The sequence below is a fragment of the Stegostoma tigrinum genome, chromosome 4, assembly GCF_030684315.1.
Source record: "Stegostoma tigrinum isolate sSteTig4 chromosome 4, sSteTig4.hap1, whole genome shotgun sequence".
NCBI lineage: Eukaryota > Metazoa > Chordata > Chondrichthyes > Orectolobiformes > Stegostomatidae > Stegostoma > Stegostoma tigrinum.
The window spans coordinates 125,986,263-126,011,240 of NC_081357.1; the positions used below are offsets into that span (position 1 = coordinate 125,986,263).

At 41.2% G+C, this 24,978-nt stretch overlaps 1 protein-coding gene across 1 annotated transcript in view; it reads left to right on the top strand.

The window, feature by feature from the left end:
- Nucleotides 1-24,978, top strand: part of LOC125452939 (syndecan-1-like) — a 57,941-nt gene that overhangs the window by 19,657 nt on the left and 13,306 nt on the right. Inside the window, exon 2 of the mRNA XM_048531938.2 lies at nt 20,001-20,106. Within this exon, the coding sequence (XP_048387895.1) occupies nt 20,001-20,106 (106 nt within the window). The remainder of the gene's footprint in view (nt 1-20,000; nt 20,107-24,978) is intronic.

Sequence of the window (24,978 nt, forward strand, 5' to 3'; positions counted from 1 at the left end):
TTCTTTTTTGTGATGATTTACTTGAATCCCCACTTCCTTTTAATAGTCATTCAGAAAAAATACAGCATTTAGGTTTTAAAAATGCAAAGCTTTTACAGAGTTAAGAAAACAGCTCCCAATGACTGATGTATGGAGAGGAAGTGACACAAGTGTATTTAAGCTGAAGCAAGTCAGAACACGGGTTCTCAAACCACTGTGTGGTGGCAGCTGGAACGTTATTGTGAAATAAAAATGAATCTTAGCAGGCTAGTAAGTGCTGTAACAACAATCCACCCATCCTAATTGTTTGAGTACCAAAATGTTAGTCAGCAGTGAGATTTCCATATCACTAATGTTGCCAGGTAACCTGAATAACAGAGGATATTGTAACAGGCCTGGGCTTGTGAATGTAGGTGTAGCTTTGTACCAAGGGCAGGTGCATTAGGGTACAAATGCGATGCATTTACTGGAGGATCAAGTAACTGTTTGTAGGGCCTGACCCACTTGTAGCAGCATGCCCTGAATTTCTGTGGTATACTGTAATCATGTATACATGCAGTGTAATTCTTGCTTCAATCTTTGCAATATAAAAAGCAACTCAGGTTAGAGTCTACAATGATATGGCTAAATGACATCTTCAAAAGACTATTGCTAGCACCACCTTATAGTGCTGTAGTCATCGGTCAGAACCATTTGAGATGCCCTTGCTTGATTCACCAATCCTTCTGGGCTTAGTGTGAGTTACTGAAATCAAATGGGGAAGAATGACCTCACAAAGTCTTCAGCAGAAGGTAGACTCATTCTTGACAAACAGAATTGTTTTATTACATGCTAATTAATAGCTAGTTACATTTTATCTGAGATGGTCCCTTGAGACATCAGGCTCAATTTAAGAGTCAGTACACTTTTCCACATTACAACTAAGAGAAATCTAAACAACAACAACTCTGGTGAGATACACACATGAACAGCCCTTTATATTTGATGGGTTAAAAGGAAAGCCACCATAATCCTACTGGACCATAGGCTGCTCTCTCATTAGAGAGAGATGCCTGTTGGTAGTTTAAGCTGCAGGTTACAATACCTCAGCCAAGCAGACAGGTTGAGAAGCTTAGATAACAAAGTGTGAAGCTGAATGAACACAGCAGGCCAAGCAGCATCTCAGGAGCACAAAAGCTGACGTTTCGGGCCTAGACCCTTCATCAGACTCTAGGCCCGAAACGTCAGCTTTTGTGCTCCTGAGATGCTGCTTGGCCTGCTGTGTTCATCCAGCTCCACACTTTGTTATCTTGGATTCTCCAGCATCTGCAGTTCCCATTATCACAGGATGAGAAGCTTCATGATCGCCTCAGGCAGTGTGAGATTTGAACCCACACTATCGGCATTAACTTTGCATTGCAAACCAGCCATCTAATCAACTTAGCTCACACAGTCAGTTAACTCTTTCATGTATTAACTGATTTACACAAAAATATGACCATGACCCTACCAGATTTATTTTAAAAATTATCCTAAAACACATGGCCCAGAATTAAATTTGCAAATAGTGTTCAGTGAAGTCTGGTTCATCTCTCTTACAAATATGTCTTAAAACTGTTAATGCAATGAACTCCCATGTATAGTATAACTTAGTCAATGACAAATCCTAATTACAGCACCACCTCATCAACTCAAAATTTGAAGCAACCAAAACAGAGAACTATATTTGATTGAAAATGACCGAGTATGAAAATGAGCTTATCTGAATTTGGGATTTTGGAAACAATGCATTCGATAGACAATGGAGGGAGGAAGGAAGTGAACCCTAAAGGTGCCAGTCAAGCAGGCCATTTTATTCTGGATGATCTAGAACTTCTAGATTATTATTGGGCGTTGCACTCTGCCATAGATAAGGGGAGTATTCTGTTACACTCCTGACTTGGAGGAGGTGGAGAAAATTTTGGGGAATCAGGAGCTCAGTTGCTTTGCTGCAGAAACCCAGAGTTGGACCTGTTTACTTTAATTTCAAAATTGAGGGCAACCAATAAATAAACAAATAAGGGTGAGTAGAATAGAATAAAATAACACATTAATATCCTGGGTGGAAATAGATATTGTAGGAGGAGCCTTGGGTTGGGCATAAATACTGTCAAGCACTAGTTACAACAGACAGACTGTTTCTGTGCTGTAAATCCTACATAATTTAAAATACATGTTAATTTAAAAATGGCAGACTAATGTATAATTAGGTGCAACATGCAACAACAACAGCCTGTAATTATGTGGTGCCTTTCACATAGTGATATATCTCAGGTCACAGCACTGGTGTACGAAGGAAAGATGGATATTCAGCCATGAGGAGATAAGGAGCTACAAGTTAAAGTGGTGAGTTTTAAAAGGGTGGAGTAATCAAGGAAAGGAATTTCAGAATTAGGAGCCCATTGGCTGAAGGCAGTGGGTAAAATGTAAATCTGGAGAATCTGAGAGTTTGAGGGACACAGATGTTAAAAAATTAGATTAGACAAAGCAAAGAAAGTGCAGATTTTGGTATTAAATGGAGTTTATCTCAAAGAAATTCTTTATGATTATGTTCTGTTGCTCAAATGTCCAAATTAAATAATTTACTGGTTAATTACAAATCACTGGTTAAGTTAAGCAGCAGTCTCACTTTTTAAAGCACATAGTATACTTGGATATCTATGACACTGACTGACATTTTTTCAATTTCCTCCTGAATTCTTCTGAGTTTGTTTTGGTAGTTTTCACACACACAACTGCTGATTAGGAAGAATGCTAACATGGCCAGTAACACAGAATCTTTTTAACGTTTATCATCCTTCCAATAACAAATTTACCTTTGAGTGGCATCGGTATAAATAGGACTGTGAAATTGCATGATGAACTTGAAAGAAAATGAAGTATGATGAGAACGGGAGGGTATATTCAAACCTTTTGATAAGTGGAAGCAATAGTGTATTGGGCGGGCGATTTATAGAAACGTGTAAAATTGTGAAGGGAATAGCCAAGATAGAAGCAGGGAGGTTGTTTCCACTGGTAGGTAAAGTTTCAACTAAGGGGCATAGCCTCAAAATAAGGGGATGCAGATTTCAGACTGAGTTGAGGAAGAACTTCTTCACTCAAGGGTTGTGAATCTGTGGAATTCCCTGCTCAGTGAAGCAGCTGAGGCTACTTTAGTGATGTTTTTAAGGCAAGGATAGATCTTTGAACAATGAAAGAAATAAGTATTATGTGAGTGGGTGGGTAAGTGGAGCTGAGTACATGAAAAGATCAGCTGTGGTATTTATTGAAGGGTGGAGAAGGCTTGACAGGCCAGTGGCCTACTCCTGCTGCTATTTCTTGTGATCTTATGTTCCCAATTCATATTTCTTTTCCACTCTCCCTTACTGTTCAAAGCAGCTGTTGCCATGAATCCTTTTGTGTATTCCTCAGTCTGTTCTATTGTTCTTCCAAATTGACAGTAATAGGTAATCCTTTGATGTACAATATGTGCAACTCATCATGCAGTGTGGCTTAAACAAGAGAAGCATGTTTTCTTGATGCTGACTCTGTTGGCTGGTTTCAGATTCTACATATCAGGTAATATCAGTGCAGTTTCTTTTGTTTAGTCCATTTGGGTCTTCAGAACATGTCTCAATTTGTGGCCAGATGATGACAGTAGCCATTTTAGGTCAGCATCTGTCCTCTTTAAAGATCATTGTAGCCCATGAAGATCTCGAGTATTAAAACCACATGACTGAAGTTGAATATCGATCGTCTATTATAAATCATTCAGTTTCCCCACCACTGATGTTCATTACATCGGGAGAGTTAAATGATGTGCATATGCCTCCATATCTTCAGTACTATTTCTTCCAATTGAAAGTTGGAGCACCTAGAGGTGCTATTTCAGCAGGCTGAGCCCGCTCAATAATAACTTGTGTCTTTCTACAGAATGTTTTCCACTAAGGAACATCACAAGGCCCTTTGGAAATGTAGGGAAAACAGACATAGAGTGAGAAGAAGAGAGATTAAGAGGAGTGACAAAAGGCTTGATCAAAGTAAAGTGAGTGGAAAACAAGGGTAGGAATTGATGGTTGGAATTCCAGAGAAAAAAAAATTAGATGACAAATTTCCCACAAGCTGAGAAAGTGTAGGGATAGCTGCATGAGGATTGGTGTTTGTACTGGTAGAAGGTGTCCGAGATTATTAGGGTGACCTGTTTATTAACTGGTTTAGACAACATTAAAACTGAGAATTGAGCAAGCACTTGCCAGTAAATTAACTTTAGCGCATCAGTTTAAACATATGGCACAAACTAATATCAGTGGGTTTCTTTGCTCTGTTGGCCATTGCACATCAGACCACTTCCTAAAATAATACAACACAGAAGGAGCCTATTTGGACAATCTACCCACATTCACTTTTTGAAAAGCTGTTCAATTAATTCCTCCCCTTTCCCAAGAGATTTGTAAATATTTTCACTTTTAAGTATATGTTTAATTTCCTTTTGAAAGTTGCTACGGAATCTGACTACCCTTTCAAGCAATAAATTCCAGATTATGAAAAATCACACAAGAAGTTCTCCTCATCTGTAGTCCATCAGGCAGCTTGACTGACAGAAACGGATGGATCTTAACTTCCTGCAGCTAAACTATTCAGAAGATCAAAGAAGTTGTCCCTAATTCCTTCCATTGACTGACTCCAATCTCCTTCTCAGCAACTCGCTTATTCTGTAACAATCTGTTCACAACTTCAGCTTCCATTTCAGCCCTAACATGACTTTCAATTATGTTTAAATGATAGTAATGTATTAGTTGACACCACAAATACTAGTGAGAGTAATCATCCAGAACAGTTGTGAGAAATTAGTGATAATGGAAACTGCAGATGCTGGAGAATCCGAGATAACAAAGTGTGGAGCTGGATGAACACAGCAGGCCAAGCAGCATCTCAGGAGCACAAAAGCTGACGTTTCGGGCCTAGACCCTTCATCAGAGAGGGGGATGGGGAGAGGGAACTGGAATAAATAGGGAGAGAGGGGGAGGCGGACCAAAGATGGAGAGAAAAGAAGATAGGTATGAGGAGAGTATAGGTGAGGAGGGAGGGAGGGGATAGGTCAGTCCAGGGAAAACGGACAGGGCAAGGAGGCGGGATGAGGTGGTAGGTAGAAGATGGAGGTGCGGCTTGGGGTGGGAGGAAGGGATGGGTGAGAGGAAGAACAGGTTAGGGAAGCAGAGACAGGCTGGGCTGGTTTTGGGATGCACTGGGGGGAGGGGACGAGTTGGGCTGGTTTTGTAATGCAGTGGGGGGAGGGGAAGAACTGGGCTGGTTTTGGGATGCAGTGGTGGAAGGGGAGATTTTGAAACTGGTGAAGTCCACATTGGTACCATTGGGCTACAGGGTTCCCAAGCGGAATATGAGTTGCTGTTCCTGCAAACTTCGGGTGGCATCATTGTGGCACTGCAGGAGGCCCATGATGGACTTGTCGCCTGAGCAATGGGAGGGGGAGTGGAAATGGTTCACGACTGGGATGTGCAGTTGTTTGTTGCGAATCGAGCGGAGGCGAACCATTTTAACTCCGCCACCCATTCCTCAGATGACATGTCCATCATGGGCCTCCTGCAGTGCCACAATGATGCCACCCGGAGGTTGCAAGAACAGCAACTCATATTCCGCTTGGGAAGCCTGCAGCCCAATGGTATCAATGTGGACTTCACAAGCTTCAAAATCTCCCCTTCCCCACCGCATTCCAAAACCAGCCCAGTTCTTCCCCTCCCCCCACTGCACCACACAACCAGCCCAGCCTGTCTCTGCCTCCCTAACCTGTTCTTCCTCTCACCCATCCCTTCCTCCCACCCCAAGCCGCACCTCCATCTCCTACCTACTAACCTCATCCCACCTCCTTGACCTGTCCGTCTTCCCTGGACTGACCTATCCCCTCCCTACCTCCTCACCTATACTATCCTCTCCACCTATCTTCTTTTGTCTCCATCTTCGGTCCGCCTCCCCCTCTCTCCCTATTTATTCCAGTTCCCTCTCCCCATCCCCCTCTCTGATGAAGAGTCTCAGCCCGAAACGTCAGCTTTTGTGCTCCTGAGATGCTGCTTGGCCTGCTGTGTTCATCCAGCTCCACACTTTGTTTAGTTGTGAGAAATTACATTGTTGTGAGTGATGTGTTCACCTTCAAGAACTATTGGTCTTGTGGTCAGACCATACTAATTGACTTTGAATCTTGTGAATTCATGGCTCATCTGAATTGCTCAGGCATGGACAAATGAGATATTAAATTCAAATTTCTCCAGTATTATCAGTGCAATCCATTTGGAATTAGTGGAGTTAGTGCAAACAATCAGGGCTCAAATCTGCTGGAAGCAGCACTGATTGTGTAGGTTTGTAGCTCAGGGAGTTTGGTAGATTGTTAGGGCAGTATGTGTGTTTTTGTTTAAATTATTCATTCACAGGATGAGGGCAACATTGACTAGGCAGCCTTTATTGCCCACACCTAATTGCCCATAGAGAATTAAGAGTCAACCACATTGCTGTGGGTCTGGAGCCACATGTAGGTAGGTAAGGATGGCAGTTCCCTTCACTGAAGGGCATTGGTGAACCAGATGGGCTTTTCCCAACAATCAACAATGGATTCATGGCCATCATTAGACTCTTTCTTCCAGATTTTTTGAATTGAATTCGAATTCCAGTACACGCCGTGGTGGGATTCAAACCCAGGTCCCCAGAACATTATCTGGGTCTCTGGATTAACAGTCCAATGATGACACCACACAAGACCATCGATTCCCCTCTGACCGTACATGTATAATGCATTTGTTCGGAAAGAGTTAATGCTGAAGTTGCAATGAATGCTACCCAATCTGATGATGATGCAAGTTTTTGAATGGAGAAGAAGGAGCCTATTTTGAGGTCCATTGGAGACCGATACACCAAGTGTTTTTTTAAGAAACTTTGTAATTGTGCATAAGTGATGAGATTTGTTTAATATTGTCACTTGTGCCGAAGTACAGTGAAATGTAGCTAATGTCGCCATGTCAAAAAGTTGAATAAATTAATGTTAACTTGATTTACTGAGGCTGCGAACACTTCAAAAGTTCAATCAATAGAACTTGTAGCTATTGCCATCATATAGTTAAGTATAATAAAGACAGAAATTGCAGGAGAAATTCAGCAGGTCTGGCAGCATCTGTAGTCAGAAAGGAGAGTTAACATCTTGAGTCCAGTAACCCTTCTTCAGAACTGAAAGTAACTGGGAAAAGGTGGTATATAAGCTAAAGACGGGAGGTTGTGGTGGCAGAAGGGGAGGTGCTGAGTAAGAGTGAGTGGATAGGTGGAGATGGAACCCAGAGAGAGTGAATGACAGTTGGCTGACAAAGGGATTGATGATAGTAAGCTAGGGAGAAAGAAATGCTAGTAATGGGGCCAATAAGTAGGTGAAAATATGTGGGATGTGCTGAAAGCAGCCCATGTCATGACAGGGATAATGGGAACTGCAGATGCTGGAGAATCCAAGGTAACAAAGTGTGGAGCCAGATGAACACAGCAGGCCAATAGGCCCGAAACATCAGCTTTTGTGCTCCTGAGATGTTGCTTGCCCTGCTGTGTTCATCCAGCTCCACACTTTGTTACCATGTCATGACAGGGTCTGGGGTGTCGGGATGAGTAAAGGACATGGAAGAATGCGTTCAGATTCTAAAATTATTGAACTCAATATTGAGTCTGAAGTTGCAGGGTCCCCAAGTGAATAATGAGTTGTTGTTCTTCCGGCTTGCACCGAGCCTCACTGGAGCACTGCCGCAGGCCCGAGACAGCACTGTTGGCCAGGGAACACAGTGGTGTGTTGAAGTGGTAGGCAACTACAATGAACTATGTCTTCTCAAGAAAGAAATTGATTTATTGTTACACGTACCAAAGTACAGTGAAAAGCTTTGTTTATGAACAGTACAGACAGATCATGGCAAGCAAGGCGGTACAGATCAAAAAGATTTAGACAGGGGCATACAGGTTACATTGCACAGGGCGTGCGCTAGGAGAGATCAATGTTAGCGTTATTTGAGGCTAAAGAGTCCATTCATCAATCTGATAATAGCCAGGAAGAAGCTGTTCCTGAATCTGCTTGTGTGTGTGATCAGGTTTCTGTATTTTTTGCCTGACAGAAGAGGTTGTAGGAGGTCATTACTGTAGTGCAACGGGCCTTTGATGATGTTGGCTGCCTGTCCACGGCAGTGAGCCGTGTAAATATAGTCCCTGGATGGAAGGTTGGCTTCTGTGCTGGTCTGGGCTGTGCACACCACCTTCTGTAGTTTCTTATGGTCCTGGGCAGAGCAGTTGCCGTTCCAGTCCATTTTGCACCTGGACATTATGCTTTCAATAGTGCTTCTGTAAAAGTTGGTGAGGGTCACATGCAAAACAAGTTTCTCTTTTTATTAAACTTGCATGAGATTTATCCTGTACCCTATTAAAAGTACCCTTCAATTCAATATATAATGGAGAAATGTTGAGCAAGATTACCATTAGTAGGACCAGGCAGCCAGAAGTAGAGAGGAGTGACTGACTCTCGGTCCCTCTTTCACAGTTACATCCATGCTCAGGCGACCCCTGGCAATGATAGAGAACTTTAGAGGCAATGGGTGCCACAGAGGATGGAATGTATTATCACCCCAGGCCCATGTTAAGTTGGTGTAGTGGTAATGCCATTGGGCTCTCCTTGCCATAGTGGGAGTGCAGCAAAGATTCACTAGGCTGGTACTAGGAAAGTCAGGAGTATGCTATGAGGAGAGATTGGTTTAATGGAACCTGCATTCAGTAGAGTTTGGAATGATGAGAGTGGATCTGATCAAAACCTATCACATTCCAACAAGACAAACCAGATGCAGGAAGGATGTTTACCCAAGTTGGACAGTTTAGAACCAGGAATCACTGTCTCAGGATATAAGGTGGATCATTTAGGAGTGAGATGAGGAAAACTTTCTTCACAGAAAAGATAGTGAACCTGTGGAATACTCTACCACAGAAGACCGGGGAAGCCAAGTCAGTGAATATATTCAGGAAAAAGATTTTAAAGGCTTCAAGTAGTATGCAAGAAAGCGGGAATATAGCATTGAGATAGAGAATCAGCATTGCTCCTATTGAATTATGGAGCAGGTTCAAATTGCTGAATGGCTACTCCTCCTCATGGTTTCTATGTTTCTCCTCCAAGTTTCATACTGCTCTGACTTCTAACTACAATGCTTTTCCTTCATTGGTGTTGGGTCAATGATCTGAAACTTCTTAATTAATAGTGCTGCAGGTTATAGGTAGAGCACATGCACTGCAGTGGTTCAAGAAACTGCTTAACATCACCTTCACAAGGGCAATTAGGGATAGGCACCATATGGCATTCTTCCTAACAATACATGGACCTTGAATAAACGATAAAAAGTTCAATTGACTGGTTACTAATCACAGTATATGACCATTAGATGTGGCAGATTTTTAATGGATCTAAATTGTAACATAGTTGGTCAGTTTGACATTTAAGAACTGTGTTCTAATGTCTTAGATGGCAACTGGGCATGCTAAAGTTTTGATATTTACTGATTTTGTTTTAGCAATGCCTTAAGGGAGCTAGAGTATATTTGAATAATTTTCAAAATGTTTTAAAGCCACCAACTGTTTTATAAGGCATTACCGTTTTTGTTTCAATAATAACAACGTGAATCAACAAAAGATTCCAGAAAAATATCAATAATATCAACTTGAATCAACAAAAGACGCCCAGCAAATAAAAGGTTCAATTCATGTACAATTTGTTCAATAGAGTCTCTAAAACCTGAACTTCAAGTGGAATACCAAAGCAGTGAAAAGTAGGAACTAAACTGTAAGTTATCTTTTGGTTGATTTATTTGGTCGCATTATTTTTCTGCCAAACATTTTGCTGCTCTTTAATTTGTGCCTGTAGTTTGCAGTTGTTTAAACAATTCCCAGCCTTCAATGATAGACTAAGTTGATTATCTAGGAAATAGTAGCAAAACTCCAGTCATGCCAGAGTCAGTGTAGTGGTAGTATCACTATCCTGTTAATCCAGAAACCCTAGCTCCTGTTCTGGGGATTTGAATAGATTTGAATCCTACACTGGCAGATAATCATATTTGAATTCAATTAAAATAGTCTGGAATAAAATTTTGCCCAATGGTCACCAGGTGTCAATTGTTGAAAAGACCAATATGTTTCACCAGTGGCCTTTGGGGAAGGAAATCAGTTGCCCTTAACTGTTCTGGCCTACGTGTGACTCCAAACCCAGATTCTTTCGCTCACATTTACCTTCTGTGTATAAATTTTTAAAAATGTACCATGTCAGTAAGCGGATGTCCTAACACTTCAGTGCAAACTTTCATTTGTCTACTGCCCATCTCTTGGACATCGACTAACTCTACCTTAAAGCCTGAATTTATATTTCAAATACTTATGTACTCCTTCCTTCTTTTGTAGTACAATGTACTTCTGCTTTGCTCTGAGCACAATTTTTGTTGTTTGTTTTTGGAAATAGGGAATTGTTTTGGAGTATTGCAGAATCTATTGCCCTCAGTACACCATTCACTTCATTTGTGGCTCACCAAACATACTAATCTTGTAAATAACTGTGACTAATCCATGAAGGTGAATTTAGATCGCAACTTTTGCTTAAATTTCAACCAATACAGCTAATGCATCCAGAGCTTGTTAATTCTCTGCAGTCCTGCAACTGTCCAAGACATCTGTGCCCCTGCAATATTGTAGTATTGAATATGAATAGTATTGAATAGAAATCAGAGATGTGAAGGGGGTGGTATTATAAAGGATTTTTTAAAAGTTATTCATTTTGTGGGATGCAGGTGTCCTTGACTGCCCCAGCATTTATTGTCCATCCCTAGTTGCCCTTGAGAAGATGGTGGTCCACCTGTTGTGGGTTGACCCACAATGTCATTCAGGAGGGAATTCCAGCACCGGTGAAGGAACAGCGATATATTTCCAAGTCAGGATGGTGAGTGGCTTGGATTAGGACTTGCAGGTGGTGGTGCTCCCATTTGTCTGCTGCACTTGTCCTTTTTCTCAATTGTAAAGAAGATCAGACGACAACTGAGATGACTGAATATAGTTCCATGCGTAATCTGTTGTGCATATAGTTAGAAGACTATTCACCAAAGGGGTTACTAACAACCTTACCTCTACAGTCTCTGGCCTAAATTCAATCCTGATCAAGTACAAATTAATATCTGCAGCAATAATAACAGATAATTCTGATCTCAAAGATTTTAGTCATTGTCATGCTTACAATTGACAAAGCCTTAAACGCTGGATTCTCTCTCTACACCTCACCACCTCGTTCTTACTCTCTTTTTTCCCATTAAGGCACTTTGTAAAGAAAGATCGGGAGAGGGGTCTGGAGACGCAGCTGAGCTTGTGCTTAGGGGGTCCCAGGCTCACTGGGAAGTAACCTGTCAGTCAGGATGGTCAATGTCCAATCAGTCGGGTGTGCTGACTGTACAGGTTGACGGCTAATTGACCAATAACAGCTGTTATTCAGAACATCGTCATAAGTCACAACACCAGGTTGTAGCCCAAAAGGTTTTTTTAAATAACCACAAGCTTTCATAGCAGTGCTCCTTCATTCACATGTTCTGAATGTGCACCTCCACATTCAGAACAACAGCAATCATTGGCTTAGGACGTTGTAAAGATTTCCCAATCACTCCTCTTTTGCTTACTTCGTGCCAGGACTTGGGACTCACGTGAGGGCTATTAGTGTTGGAGCTTCTTTTATTTTAAGCAGGATAGAGGCTGCTCAGTAATGTGCAAGATAAGGTAAAGCACTTATCACCTGATCTCGGTCTCTATCAAAAAGGCCTTTACAAACCTCAATTGAGTGTGACTTTGGGATATGCCCTTCATGAACTCCTTTCCTTTCATGACCCTGGCCCTGAGCTGAGTCCTTCTTGATTTGTCCCTCTCCCTCAGAATGTAGGGGGGGTGGGGGCGATAATGTTTCTAATAGAGTTCATGTTGGAGATTGTATTAAGCTTTGTTTAATCTGATCTGTCGTAATCTTTGTTTGAGAATCAAACAATCTAGCATGAGGGTAGAATGGAGACAGACACATCATTTCTAGTTGCTGATAGTCTTTGCAGTTATGTTTGAGCAGTCAAGGATTGGTTTTATCCAATAGGCTACAGCTTGTGTAAGTGCATCTTCTCATTAAGTCTTAATGATGTTTATTATCTACCACTGATGGTTAGGTATGCACATAATCAGCATAGAATTTTAGTTACAACTAGCCAAAACATCAAATAACTTAACAAGAGCCATTCTGGCACAATTGTAATGTCCCTTTCCCTGAACTGGGAGGCCTGGGTTCAAGTCCCACCTGTTCCAGAGGTTTGTTATAACATCCCCAACAAGTTGATTAAAAATATCTAGAGCTTTAGTTACAACAAGCTGAAATGGCAAATAACTTAATAAAGTATTTGTGACAAACTGGTAGTGCACTTATCTCTAGACCAGGAGGCCTTGGTTCAAATCCCTTGAGAGTCTGTCTGCATGGAGTTTGCACATTCTTCCCATGTCAGCATGGGTTTCCTCTGAGTGACCTGGTTTCCTCCCACGTGCTGAAGATGTGCAGGTTAGGTGGATTAGCCATGCTAAATTGCCCCATAGTATCATGTAGATTAGCCTTGGGAAATGCAGGTAATGGGGATTGTTGGGGGTGTGGTGTGCTCATAGGAGGGTTGATACAGTCTCAATAGGCTAAGTGGCCTCTATTTGCATGATAGTGATTCTATGAAAAGAAATTTCTCTTCATCTCCATATTAAATTGGCATGCCCTTATTCTGAGACTATTCCCTCTGGTCCGAGACTCTCCCAGGAGGGGAACCAATATCCTAGCATTTACCCTGTCAAGCCCCTTAAGAATCCTGTATGTTTCAATGAGATTGCCTCTTATTCTTCTAAACTCCAGTGATTGGAGTCCACCTTGTTTAATCTTTGCTCATTAGATAATCCTTCCATTCCAGTGATCAGCCTAGTGAATCTGCTCTGAACTGTCTTCAATGAAATGATATAATTCCTTAAATAAGGCAATCAAAATTGCTCACAGTACTCCAGGTGTGATCTCACCAGTGCCTTACCCAGTTGCAGTAAGACTTCCCTACTCTTATACTTCAACCCCCTTGAAATAAGGGCCAACATTCCATTAGCATTCCTAATTACCTGCTACTGCATGTGCTAGCTTTTTGTGTTTCATGTACTAGTAACCCAAGTTACAGCTTTCTGCACTTTCTCTACATTTAAATAATACTCTGTTCTTTTGTTCTCTCTTCCAAAATGAACAATTTAATGTTTCCCAACATCATACATCATTTACCAGTTATTTACCCACTTACAGTCTGTCATTATCCACCCGTATACTGTTTGTATTGCCCTTACAAGCTGCCTCTCCATCTACTTTTGTGTCATCTGCAAATTTGGCTACAGTACATTAACTTCCTTCTTCCAATTTATTAATATACATTGTAAAAACAATGATCCCTGAGGGACCCCACTGATTACAGGGCACCCCCCCCCCCATGAAAAAGAACCCCTCACCCTCACTATAACAAAGTGTGAAGCTGGATGAACACAGCAGGCCAAGCAGCATCTTAGGAGCACAAAAGCTGATGTTTTGGGCCTAGACCCTTCATCACCCTCTCTGATGAAGAGTCTAAGCCCGAAACATCAGCCTTCATGCTCCTAAGATGCTGCTTGGCCTGCTGTGTTCATCCAGCTTCACACTTTGTTATCTTGGAATCTCCAACATCTGCAGTTCCCATTATCCCTCATCCTCACTCACTGTTTCCTGCCCGTTAGCCAATTCTCTATCCATGCCAAAATACTACCTGCAACATTATTGGCTCTTATCATATGACTTAAACTTTTATGAGAGACCTTGTCCAATGCCTTTTTAGGAAGCCCAAATACAATACATCTACTAGTTTCCCCTCTATCCATGCTGGTTCAGACTTCCTCAAAAAACTAATTAATTCAGCAGATACATTCCATAATTCATGACACAATTTTGTGTTTTGTTCAAATTGAATATTCATTTTCAAAATGGTTATATTTTACATTTTTTTTGCTCATCATGTTACATTTACTTCATGCCTTTAAAAATTTGTTTCAAATTCATTTCAATTTTGGACCTTACAAGATCTTAGACAACTGTTGCTGAGTTCCTTGCTGAGGAGGATTGAGAAGCTCATAGGAACTCTGAATGATTTTTGGAGCATAGGCAAAAGTAATGACTTTTCTCCAATGAAAACCTAAAATGAAGGAAATGATCAGCACATTTTTTAAAATTCACTCATGGGACATGGGTGTCACTGGCTGCCCATCATTTATTGCTCTTCCTTAGTTGCCCCTTGAGAAGGTGATGATCAGCTGCCTTCTTGAACTGCTGCAGCCCACTAGCTATGGGTTGACCCACAATGTCCTTAGGGAGGGATTTCCAGGCTTTTGACAGGCGACAAGAAGAAATGACAACATATTTCAAAGTCAGGAGAGCGAGTGTCTTGGAGGAACATTTGCAGTTGGTGATATCTACTGCCCTCATCTTTCTAGATGGAAGTGGTCATGGGTTTGGAAGGTGCTGCCTGAAGGCCTTTGGTGAATTTCTGCAGTGCATCTTCTGATAGTGCACACTGCTTTTACTGAGCTTTGCTGATGGAGGGAGTGGATGCTTGTGGATGTGGTGCCAATCAAGCTTCTGCTTTGTCCTGGATGTTGTCAAGCTTCTTGCGTGTTATTGAAGCTGCATCCATCCAGGCAAGTGAGAAGTATTCCATTACACTCCCGACTTGGGCCTTATTTTTAGTGGACAGGCTTTGGGGAGTCAGGAGGTGAGTTACTTGCTGCAGTATTCCCAGCTTCTGACCTGCTCTGTTAGACACTGTGTACATGTGATGGGTCTAGTTGAGTTTCTGATCAATGGTAACCCTCAGGATATCGATAGTTGGAGATTCAGTGATGGCAACACCATTGAATGTCAAGGGATGATGATTAGATCAGCACCTGTGGAGAAAGAAATAGATGTCAGGTTCCCTTCATAGGATCCAATGCAGATTATAGACCTGAAGTGTTGACTGTTTTTCTTTCTCATGCTGCCTAGCTTATTTAGTGTTTCCAACAATTTCAGTTTATATTCTAGATTTTCAGCATCTGGGCACTTAGCTCTCCTATTATATGCTCCATACTGGACATTTGGATGTGTGGTTCCATTTTAATTTATAAATGAGAAAGTATTTATCACTCTGTGCAGCCTTTTTTTTCTCATTTGTGCAGACAGAAACACTACATTAGTTGAGGTGAGCTAGTCATTTGTAATATATTGGAATGCTTTGCATTTTTAAACTTAGGCAAAATCACAAGTTATGTGTCAACAGTTCCTTTATGACATTCAAATTTTTATATGGGATTGTTGTGTGCAATTGACATGTGAGATTCAGGTCTTTGAATATCAGTGTCTAGATATCGTATAGGGCCAGATTTAAAGAAGCAGAGCTCGTTGCATAAGAAGAACAACCAAGTAGTGTGTAATTGTCTGTCAAAGCAAGGGCTGTAAAGCATATCATACTGAAACTTTAGTTTTCAACAGGCTTTTAGAGGATAGTATAAGAGTACAAACCTAAGTATAACATTTCAACCCCACTCTGACTTACAGATCTTCATTCTTAACACATGGTGTATATGAAATGGAGGGCTGGCAGGGGGAGTAAAGGACTCACAAACGGCAGAAGTACCAGGGCCACACTAGAAACATGAGGATCACTAATATTTTATTCCATTCTGCCTTCAAATCTGCATCTTTAATCAAGCTTTAATCTGTCCTAATATTGCCTTATGCAGTTTCGTATCAAATTTTGTTTGCTTACAATGCTGTGAAATGGATGTTATGTCACAATAAAAGTTGTTATATAAATACAAGGTAATGTTGTACATACCTAATCAAACTTCACTGATATGTTGACAATGGTACGTATGTTAGATTAAATGGCTATGCCTCATCATTGTCCATTCATGTTCAGAAATCAACTTTGAATGACTGAAATTTTGCTTGTTTGTATTGGCTGGTAAGTATAGGACAGATGTTTTTAGTGTGAGGGAGTTTTATATCTCAAATTTACAGTGTGTCCTTGATTCTGCAGAAAGAATGCAGAAATTGTAGTTGACTTTAAAAAAAAAGCAATAACTAATATTGAATGTACTAAAGTGTGGTGCTAAAAATGTTTGTAAGAAAATAATCCTCTGCCTTGCAGTGTGAAATTAATAATTTGATGTTATCTCATCATTAATATAGTTTTTTTTTAACTTTGGTGTTGTGTAACTTGTTTTGAGGCATGCCAATATTCTGGCTTCAAAATCGATCAGTCACCATTAGGTTAGTAAATTCTATAGCCATTTTATGTTCATATTTTGAAATCCAATTAAAGGTGCTGAGTGCTACCCTAAGAGTATGTTAGATTTTTATCTGTCATTTTACCCAAGAGGCTAAAACATTAATTTTACAGTGGAGCTTATTCTGGGCTTTAAAAACATGGTTGTATACTCTGAATAGAGATTCCACAATCATTGGCATTGTGAGTTTGAAGTTATGCTTCAGCATTGTAAACTTTATTTCTCATGTTTTGCATCCTGCAAAATTAGATACCTTCACTGTGCTCTAAGTGGAGGAATGGAAGCTTGTTGGAGTAAAACCTTTTCTCCAAATGGTATGTCACCATTAAATCTTTGGCCACATTTTGCTGGTTCTCATGTTTGACCTTATATCTGCCACCTTTATGCTACCTCCACAAATCCATTTTTCTGAAGCATAATTGAGGTATCATTTAATTGTTAGTCTGAAGTCCATTGCCACTCCTTGCTTGGTATTTACCATTAAACTGTGCTGACGGTATTTGCAGAAGGAGAATGTTTGAAGTACAAAGTTTATTTACTGTCAAATGGTATATATTAACATGATGTGTTTCCATTTAACCTTTCCAGGGAATTGGATTCTTTTACTGTAGCCTTACAATGAACTGCCAAGATATTTTTTACTTTTCATAATTTTTTGAATTCTCTGGTTCCCTGCTGAAGAACCAACATTATTAAAAATGCAAATTATCCAAACATTACCTCAATGATGTTCATGAGACCTTGTGGTTAAAATTGATTACTGTGTTTCCTGTATTAAAAAAGCAGGAATGTTTCAAAAGTAATTAACTGGCTGTGAAGCATTTTGGGACCTCCCAAGCTCTTGAAAGATGCTGAACAATTTTAAGTCCTTTTTTCAGAACACCTGCAAAGGGTAGTTTATTGAGTTTGTGTTTTACTAATTCAAATGTGTTTGGGAACTGTCAGTGCACAGAAATTTTAAATCATTCACCCAAAGTTCAAAATTAGTTCTAAAGCATTAGCTCTTTAAATTCTGATTTTAACAAAGACAGCCTTAGTGTTGCCTGATATTAGTTTGTAATGTCTTGTCCTCCAAATACAATACCCAATGCATAAAACTTCAATATCTAGTGCTGCTAAAATAGGTACACTGCTTTACAATTGTAAGGTTTTATCAAACATCCATAACTCTGTCACAGTCATAGTATGTTGTGTGTGATATTTTATCTATGCAGTGTAAAATGCAGATGTGCATGTAAGATGGCATTAAAATGCTTCAACGTCCCTTTAAAGCTGCCTGCAATCTGATTATCATATTTAATCAATACTTTTAAGGTATTCATTAATTTAAGCTGCTGCTTCTGGATCGGGTAGGACAGTGGCTCAGAGGTTGGCACTGCTGCCTCACAGTGCCAGGGACCTGGGTTTGATTCTTCCCTTGGCAACTGTCAGTGTGGAGTTTGCATATTCTCCCTGTCACAGAGTCATAGATTCATAGAGTAATGCAACATGGAAACAGGCCCTTCTATGCTTTGGCCTAAACTTGTTCATACTGGTCCATTCTGTGTTTGCGTGGGTTTCCTCTAGGTACTCCAGTTTGCTCCCATAGTCCAAAGATGTGCAGGCTAGGTGGACTGGCCATGCTAAGTTGCCCGTAGTGCCCAAGGATGGGCAGGCTAGCTGGATTAACCATGGGAAATGCAGGGTAATAGGGTAGTGGGTGGATCTGGGTGGGTGCTCTTCAGAGGGTCTGTGTGAACTCCACACTGTAGGGATTCTACCATTTAGCACATAAGTATCTCAGTTCTGGAAATGGGCGTCACAGATTAGAAAACTGCCAAGTTCAGTATCAGGTTGGGCTGGGTTACCTATGAAGGCGGTGCTTTAGTTGACCTCAATACCTCTGGGTTTTGATACACAAACCTACTTCAGGTACTACACCTGGTAGAAAACATGAATACGTTTGCAGTTTTGTGGCATGGCATCTGGGGACAATATTGGACGTGATCTAGAAGAGATGATCATGCATTTCCTATCCCTACAATTATGTGGATGTGAACAGGTTATTGGAATAAACAGGGTGTTAATTCCAATAATATTTTTCTAGCAGAAATAGAAGTCTGTTAAATAGTAGTCAGACAATTTTAGTTTTTGTTGCACATCATAGTAGAGAAGTTCCTTGTGAATTAAACCTTTCTAAAATAGAGATCATGAGATTTGTTTAAAAGTTTTGGGTAAAGGCACCAAAATATTATAAAACACAACTGACGGCCTGATGCTTATGTATGCTGACTAATTCTGAAGGAGTACTTCACTACAGTTTACTATGTGCGGAGTACTCTCTCTACAAGTGGATCAAAGTCGTTTTGAATCTAAAACAAATGACAGACAATTTTAAAGCTAAAGGCTGTTTTGTAAGCATATTGCAAACAATTTAAAGCTTCCTCAAAACTTTCTTAAAGGATGATTGGTTAAAATGTAGTGGAGGGAGGAAAATTTATAGGGATACTCAGTGTTAGTACTAAAGAGAATGCTGCAGCAGTTAAACAGCTGAAACTGTATACAACATCTGGCCAGTTGTGTTTAACTAGGAATAGCTTGATGCTGACACCTCATGGCAAAAACAGAAGGTTGATCCATTCCCTACTACGTGTGGCCCTTTTGGAAGACCTAGCTGCTTTGCCCACTTTCTATTCCCAGTGATCAATTACACTCACCCACTTCTCTTTTAAAAGCTGTTGCATCTACTCTGAATAATTGTACATCAAACTAAGAACTAAGCAACATCAGACATTCTTTCCCTTCCTTTTCCCTGTGAAACCTCCAAAAAAGTGATTAGCTGATGTGACTTCTTGTGTGTTTTTGAGGCAGAAGGGAAAATTACTCAGTAAACAGGAAGAGATACTAGTTTTGAAGTGAAACCGCATATATTGCATGGGTAGTCAGTATGATTTTAATTACCAGTACTTTGTCTGAAATGGTTTATTTAATGTCTGCAACTGAACTGTGGTAATCGCTGTGGAACAAATTAACTTATTGTATTTCATTTAGGCTTGTTCCGATGTAGAACCACAAGAGAGACTTAACCACTTTAAGTCCCTTATCTCACTAAAATGGACATTTTTGGCATCAATCTGCCATTCAAAAAATGATAAATCTTGTTTATTCATTGGTATATAATGCTTTAATATTATGCAAAATAAGACATAACTCAAGTTGTTTTGGGCATGTGATCAGTGATAATGGGAACTGCAGATGCTGGAGAATCCAAGATAACAAAGTGTGAGGCAGGATGAACACAGCAGGCCAAGCAGCATCTCAGGAGCACAAAAGCTGACGTTTCGGGCCTAGACCCTTCATCAGATCCTTTTCTGATGAAGGGTCTAGGCCTGAAACGTCAGCTTTTGCGCTTCGAAGATGCTGCTTGGCCTGCTGTGTTCATCCAGCCCCACACTTTGTTATTTTGTTTTGGGCATGTTTTCTTTTGTTACATCCAGACTTGAGTGTAGGTATAAACATTGCAAACACTGTGAAACTAATGTTCAACTGGGAAGATTAAATATTCCTTTATTGTTAAATTTGCAATATTAATGTGACATTCTTTCAAATAGGCAATGTCTTCAACAAGGGTGCCAGAAAGCTTAATTGACGATGAACTAGACGGGTCTGGTGCAGAGACTGAAGATGATGACTTTTATTCTGGCTCTGGGTCTGGTGGTAAGCATTTTTTTTTTCAGTTCAAATAATGTTCCTAGATGCTTGACATAAAATTCTCAATTTAGACACAGCCATAGTCAATTATCTTTTTAAAATAATCAAGAATGGCACAATGTAAAATTTCATGCTACAAACCAAAAGAAAATTGTTTTTATCACTGTTCGTGTATTTTCCCCCTCTACCTATCCCCACCTCTAAAACAACACAAACATTTAAAACTGTTTCAAAATGTAACTGTTTTGTTAGGTCATAAGGAAAGTTGAGCACTGCTCAACCAACTTTTTGCATGTGAATTGTGCTGTTCATGTAGTTCTTTGAGTGTGCCTCCAATCCTAGGGATATGCCAAGAAAAATAGGCTGTTTTGAGTCATAGGAACTTTACAGTGCGAAAGTAGGCCATTCAGCCCATCTAATCCTCTGAAGAGCTTCCCACCCAGACCCACCCTACCCCTGTATCTCAGCATTTCCCATGGCTAACCCACCTAACCTGGACAAAACAGGCAATTTAGCACGGGTAATCCATCTAACTCACATATCTTTGGACTGCATCCAGACGAAACCCACGCAGACACGGGGAGAAGGTGCAAACTCCATAGAGACAGTCGCCTGAAGATGCAATGGAACCCAGGACCCTGGTGCTGTGAGGCAGCAGTGCTAACCTCTGAGCCACCCCTAAATTTTGTGGCTCTTCTGCATGCAATAGTAAAGAGAAAACCCAGAAAACAAATAATTCGGCAAAAAGGATTTCCCAACTTTTTGTAGGATCTTCCCATTCAGTGACATCTGATCACAAATGCCTAGACACCTGAAAAGATTTCTGAGCTATGTAATCCTCCCAGGTTGTGCGATGTCATTACCTTGATCATGGTGCTATTTTGCAAAGGAACAGAAACTGCTCAGATCAATGGACAATATGCCATTTTTTTCACAGTGAGTGAGAAAGAAAATTCCAATGATGATTATTGTGTGATAATGCTGAGTAACAGCAAACAGAATCAAAACAACCAAACTGTCTGTCAAGTGTAACTGATTAGTATATATATATATCTCTAGATGAGTATCCCCAATCACCAAATCAGAACAAGTTATGAAATTTCCAAGACATAGAGGCATATGGCGTAGAATGTGGCCCACAATGTGTATACTGACCAAGAAACACCAAATCACACTAATCCCATTCACCTAAACTTGTTTCATAGCCTACTTTGCCCTTTTACTACTGGCATTTTAAGTGTTAATTCAGATGTTTCTGAAATGTTGCGCGAGTACCTGCCTCCACCACTCACAGCATCAGGGTCCTGGGTTCCATTGCACCCTCAGGCAACTGTCCACATTTCTACCACTCTTTGGGTGAAAAATGTTTCCTCAGATCCCTTCTAAACCATTCACTCATCACCTTAGAAACTCTGGTCTTGGACATGTCTGTCATGGAAAAAAATTTCTCACAATGTACATCTCATAATTTTGTATATCCTATTCAAATTCCTCCTTCAGTCTTCTGTGAACCAGAGAAAACAAACCCAGTCTATTTACTGTCTCTTCATAACTGAGACTTTTAACCCAGGCAACATCCACTGCACCCTCTCCAGTGCAATCCCGTCCTCCCAACTGTGGGCAACTGTATTCCATCTGTGGCCTAACTAATGTTTTATAAACTTGTAACAAGACTCCCTTGCTCCCATATTCTACACCTGGCTAATGAAGGCAAGCATCCCATATGCCTTTTTCACCACCCTGTTTACTTACACTGACACCTTCAGGGATCTATGGACTTGTACACCAATATCCCTTTCTTATTCCGTACTTCCTAGGGACCTACCATTCACTCTGTATGCCCTTCCCTAATTAGATCTCCCAAAACATGTCACCTCACTCTTATCAGAATTAAATTCCATGTGCCATTCGTGTTCCCAATTTACCAGCTGAGTAGACTGTAGCCTGAGGCTATCTTTCTCATCATCAGCAGCAATTTTCATGTCATTTGCAAACTTATAAATTATATCTTTTGCATTCACATCCATGTCATTAACTTAAATAAGAAACAGCAAGGGACCCAGCAGTGATCCCTGTGCTACACTGCTGGTCATAGACTTCTAATCACAAATACAACCTGCCACCTATTGCCTCCTATTTGCTACCTAATGCCCTTGGCAAGTTAAGTTTCGATTCAGTTTTCCACCTTGCATTGGATCCCATGGGTCTTTTGTACCAGTTTTCCATATGGGACCTTCTCAAAGGCCTTACTGAAGTCCAAGTAAACCATATCAACTGCACCAAACTCATCAACGTATTTAGTCACCTTTTCAAAAAGCTCAATAAAACTAATCAGACAGGATCTCATAAAAACATAAGAACCAAGGGCAGGAGCAGGCCATCTGGCCTCTTGGGCCAGCTCTGCCATTCAATAAGGTTGTGGCTGATCTTTTTGTTGACTCAGCTCCTCTTACCTTCATGTTCACCATAACCCTTAATTTCTTTACTGTTCAATAATCTATCTTTCTTTATCTTAAATATATTCAACGAGGTAGCCTTAACTGCTTCTCTGGGCAGGGAATTCCAGATTCACAACCCTTTGGCTGAAGAAGTTCCTTCTCAACTCAGTCCTAAATCTGCTCCCCCTTATTTAGAACCTATGTCCCCTTGTTCTAATTTCACTCACCAGTGCAAACAACCTTCCTGCTCTATCTTATCTATTACCTTCATAATTTTATATATTCCTATATGATCCCCTCCCTCCAACAAATCTGTGCTGACTATGCCTGATGATCCCTGCTTTTTCAAATGTTATTACAAGAACTGGAACAAAGAACAATATAGTGTAGGAACAGGCCCTTCGGCCCTCTAAGCCTGCGCTGATACATTTTGTTCTTCCATACTAGAACTGTCTTTACTTACAGGATCTATATCCCTCTATTCCTATTCCTATTAATATATTCATTGAGGTGCTTCTTGAATCTGCTATTGTGTATGCTTCCACCACCTCCTCCGACAGCATGCTCCATACACTCACCACCCTTTGTGTGAAAAAAGCACGTCGCACATCTCTTTCAAACTTCACTCCTTGCACCTGGAATCTGTGTCCTCTCGTAATTGACCCCTCCACCCTGGTGCAAAACCACATACCTTCCGCTCTATCCATTGCCATTCACAATCTTATAAGCTTCTGTCAGGTCACCCCTCAACCTCTTGCATTCCTGTGAAAACAAACCCAGTCTATCCAAGATAATAAAATGTGAGGCTGGATGAACACAGCAGGCCAAGCAGCATCTCAGGAGCACAAAAGCTGACGTTTCGGGCCTAGACCCTTCATCAGAGAGGGGGATGGGGGGAGGGAACTGGAATAAATAGGGAGAGAGGGGGAGGCGGACCGAAGATGGAGAGTAAAGAAGATAGGTGGAGAGAGTGTAGGTGGGGAGGTAGGGAGGGGATAGGTCACCTCCGCTCAGTTCGCAACAAACAACTGCACCTCCCAGTCGCAAACCATTTCCACTCCCCCTCCCATTCTCTTGATGACATGTCCATCATGGGCCTCCTGCACTGCCACAATGATGCCACCCGAAGGTTGCAGGAACAGCAACTCACATTCCGCCTGGGAACCCTGCAGCCATATGGTATCAATGTGGACTTCACCAGTTTCAAAATCTCCCCTTCCCCTACTGCATCCCTAAACCAGCCCAGTTCATCCCCTCCCCCCACTGCACCACACAACCAGCCCAGCTCTTCCCCCCCACCCACTGCATCCCAAAACCAGTCCAACCTGTCTCTGCCTCCCTAACCGGTTCTTCCTCTCACCCATCCCTTCCTCCCACCCCAAGCCGCACCCCCAGCTACCTACTAACCTCATCCCACCTCCTTGACCTGTCCGTCTTCCCTGGACTGACCTATCCCCTCCCTACTTCCCCACCTACACTCTCTCCACCTATCTTCTTTACTCTCCATCTTCGGTCCGCCTCCCCCTCTCTCCCTATTTATTCCAGTTCCCTCTCCCCATCCCCCTCTCTGATGAAGGGTCTAGGCCTGAAACGTCAGCTTTTGTGCTCCTGAGATGCTGCTTGGCCTGCTGTGTTCATCCAGCCTCACATTTTATTATCTTGGAATCTCCAGCATCTGCAGTTCCCATTACCCCAGTCTATCCAACTTTTCTTCCTAGCTAAAATCCCCCATGCCAGACAACATCCAGGTACCCTCTCCAAAGCTTCCATATCCTCCTGGCAGTGTGGTGACTGGAACTGTGCACAATATTCCAAGTGTGGCCTAACTACAGTGCTATAAAGCTGCAACATAACTTGTCTATCCTTATACTCAATGCCCCTTCCAATGACGGCAAACATGCCATTGGCCTTTTTTACTGCCGTATCTACCTGCACTGCTACCTTCAGTGATCTGTGAACCTGAGCACCCAAATCCCCCTGCTTATCGATATTCTCAAGGGTTCTGCCACTTACGGTATAATTTTCACCTGCACTTGACCTTCCAAAACGCAACACCTCATGTTTGTCTGGATTAAACTCCATCTGCATTTTTCTGCCCATGCCCCCAACTGATCTGTATCCTGCTGCATTCTCTGACAATCCTCCTCATTATCTGCAACTCCACCAATCTCTGTATTGTCCATAAACTAACTAATTAGACCAGCTACGTTTTTCTCCAGATCATTTATGTTGATCACGAACTGCAGAGGTCCCAACACTGATCCCTGTGGAACACCCTCCATTCCAAAAAACATCCTTCCACTGCTACCACCTGTTTCCTATGTCTAAGCCAGTTCTGTATCCAACTTGCCATGTTAAACTGATACCAGGTGGCTTCACGTTTTGTACCAGTCTGCCATAAGGCACCTTATCAAAGGCTTTACTAGAGCCCAAGTAGACA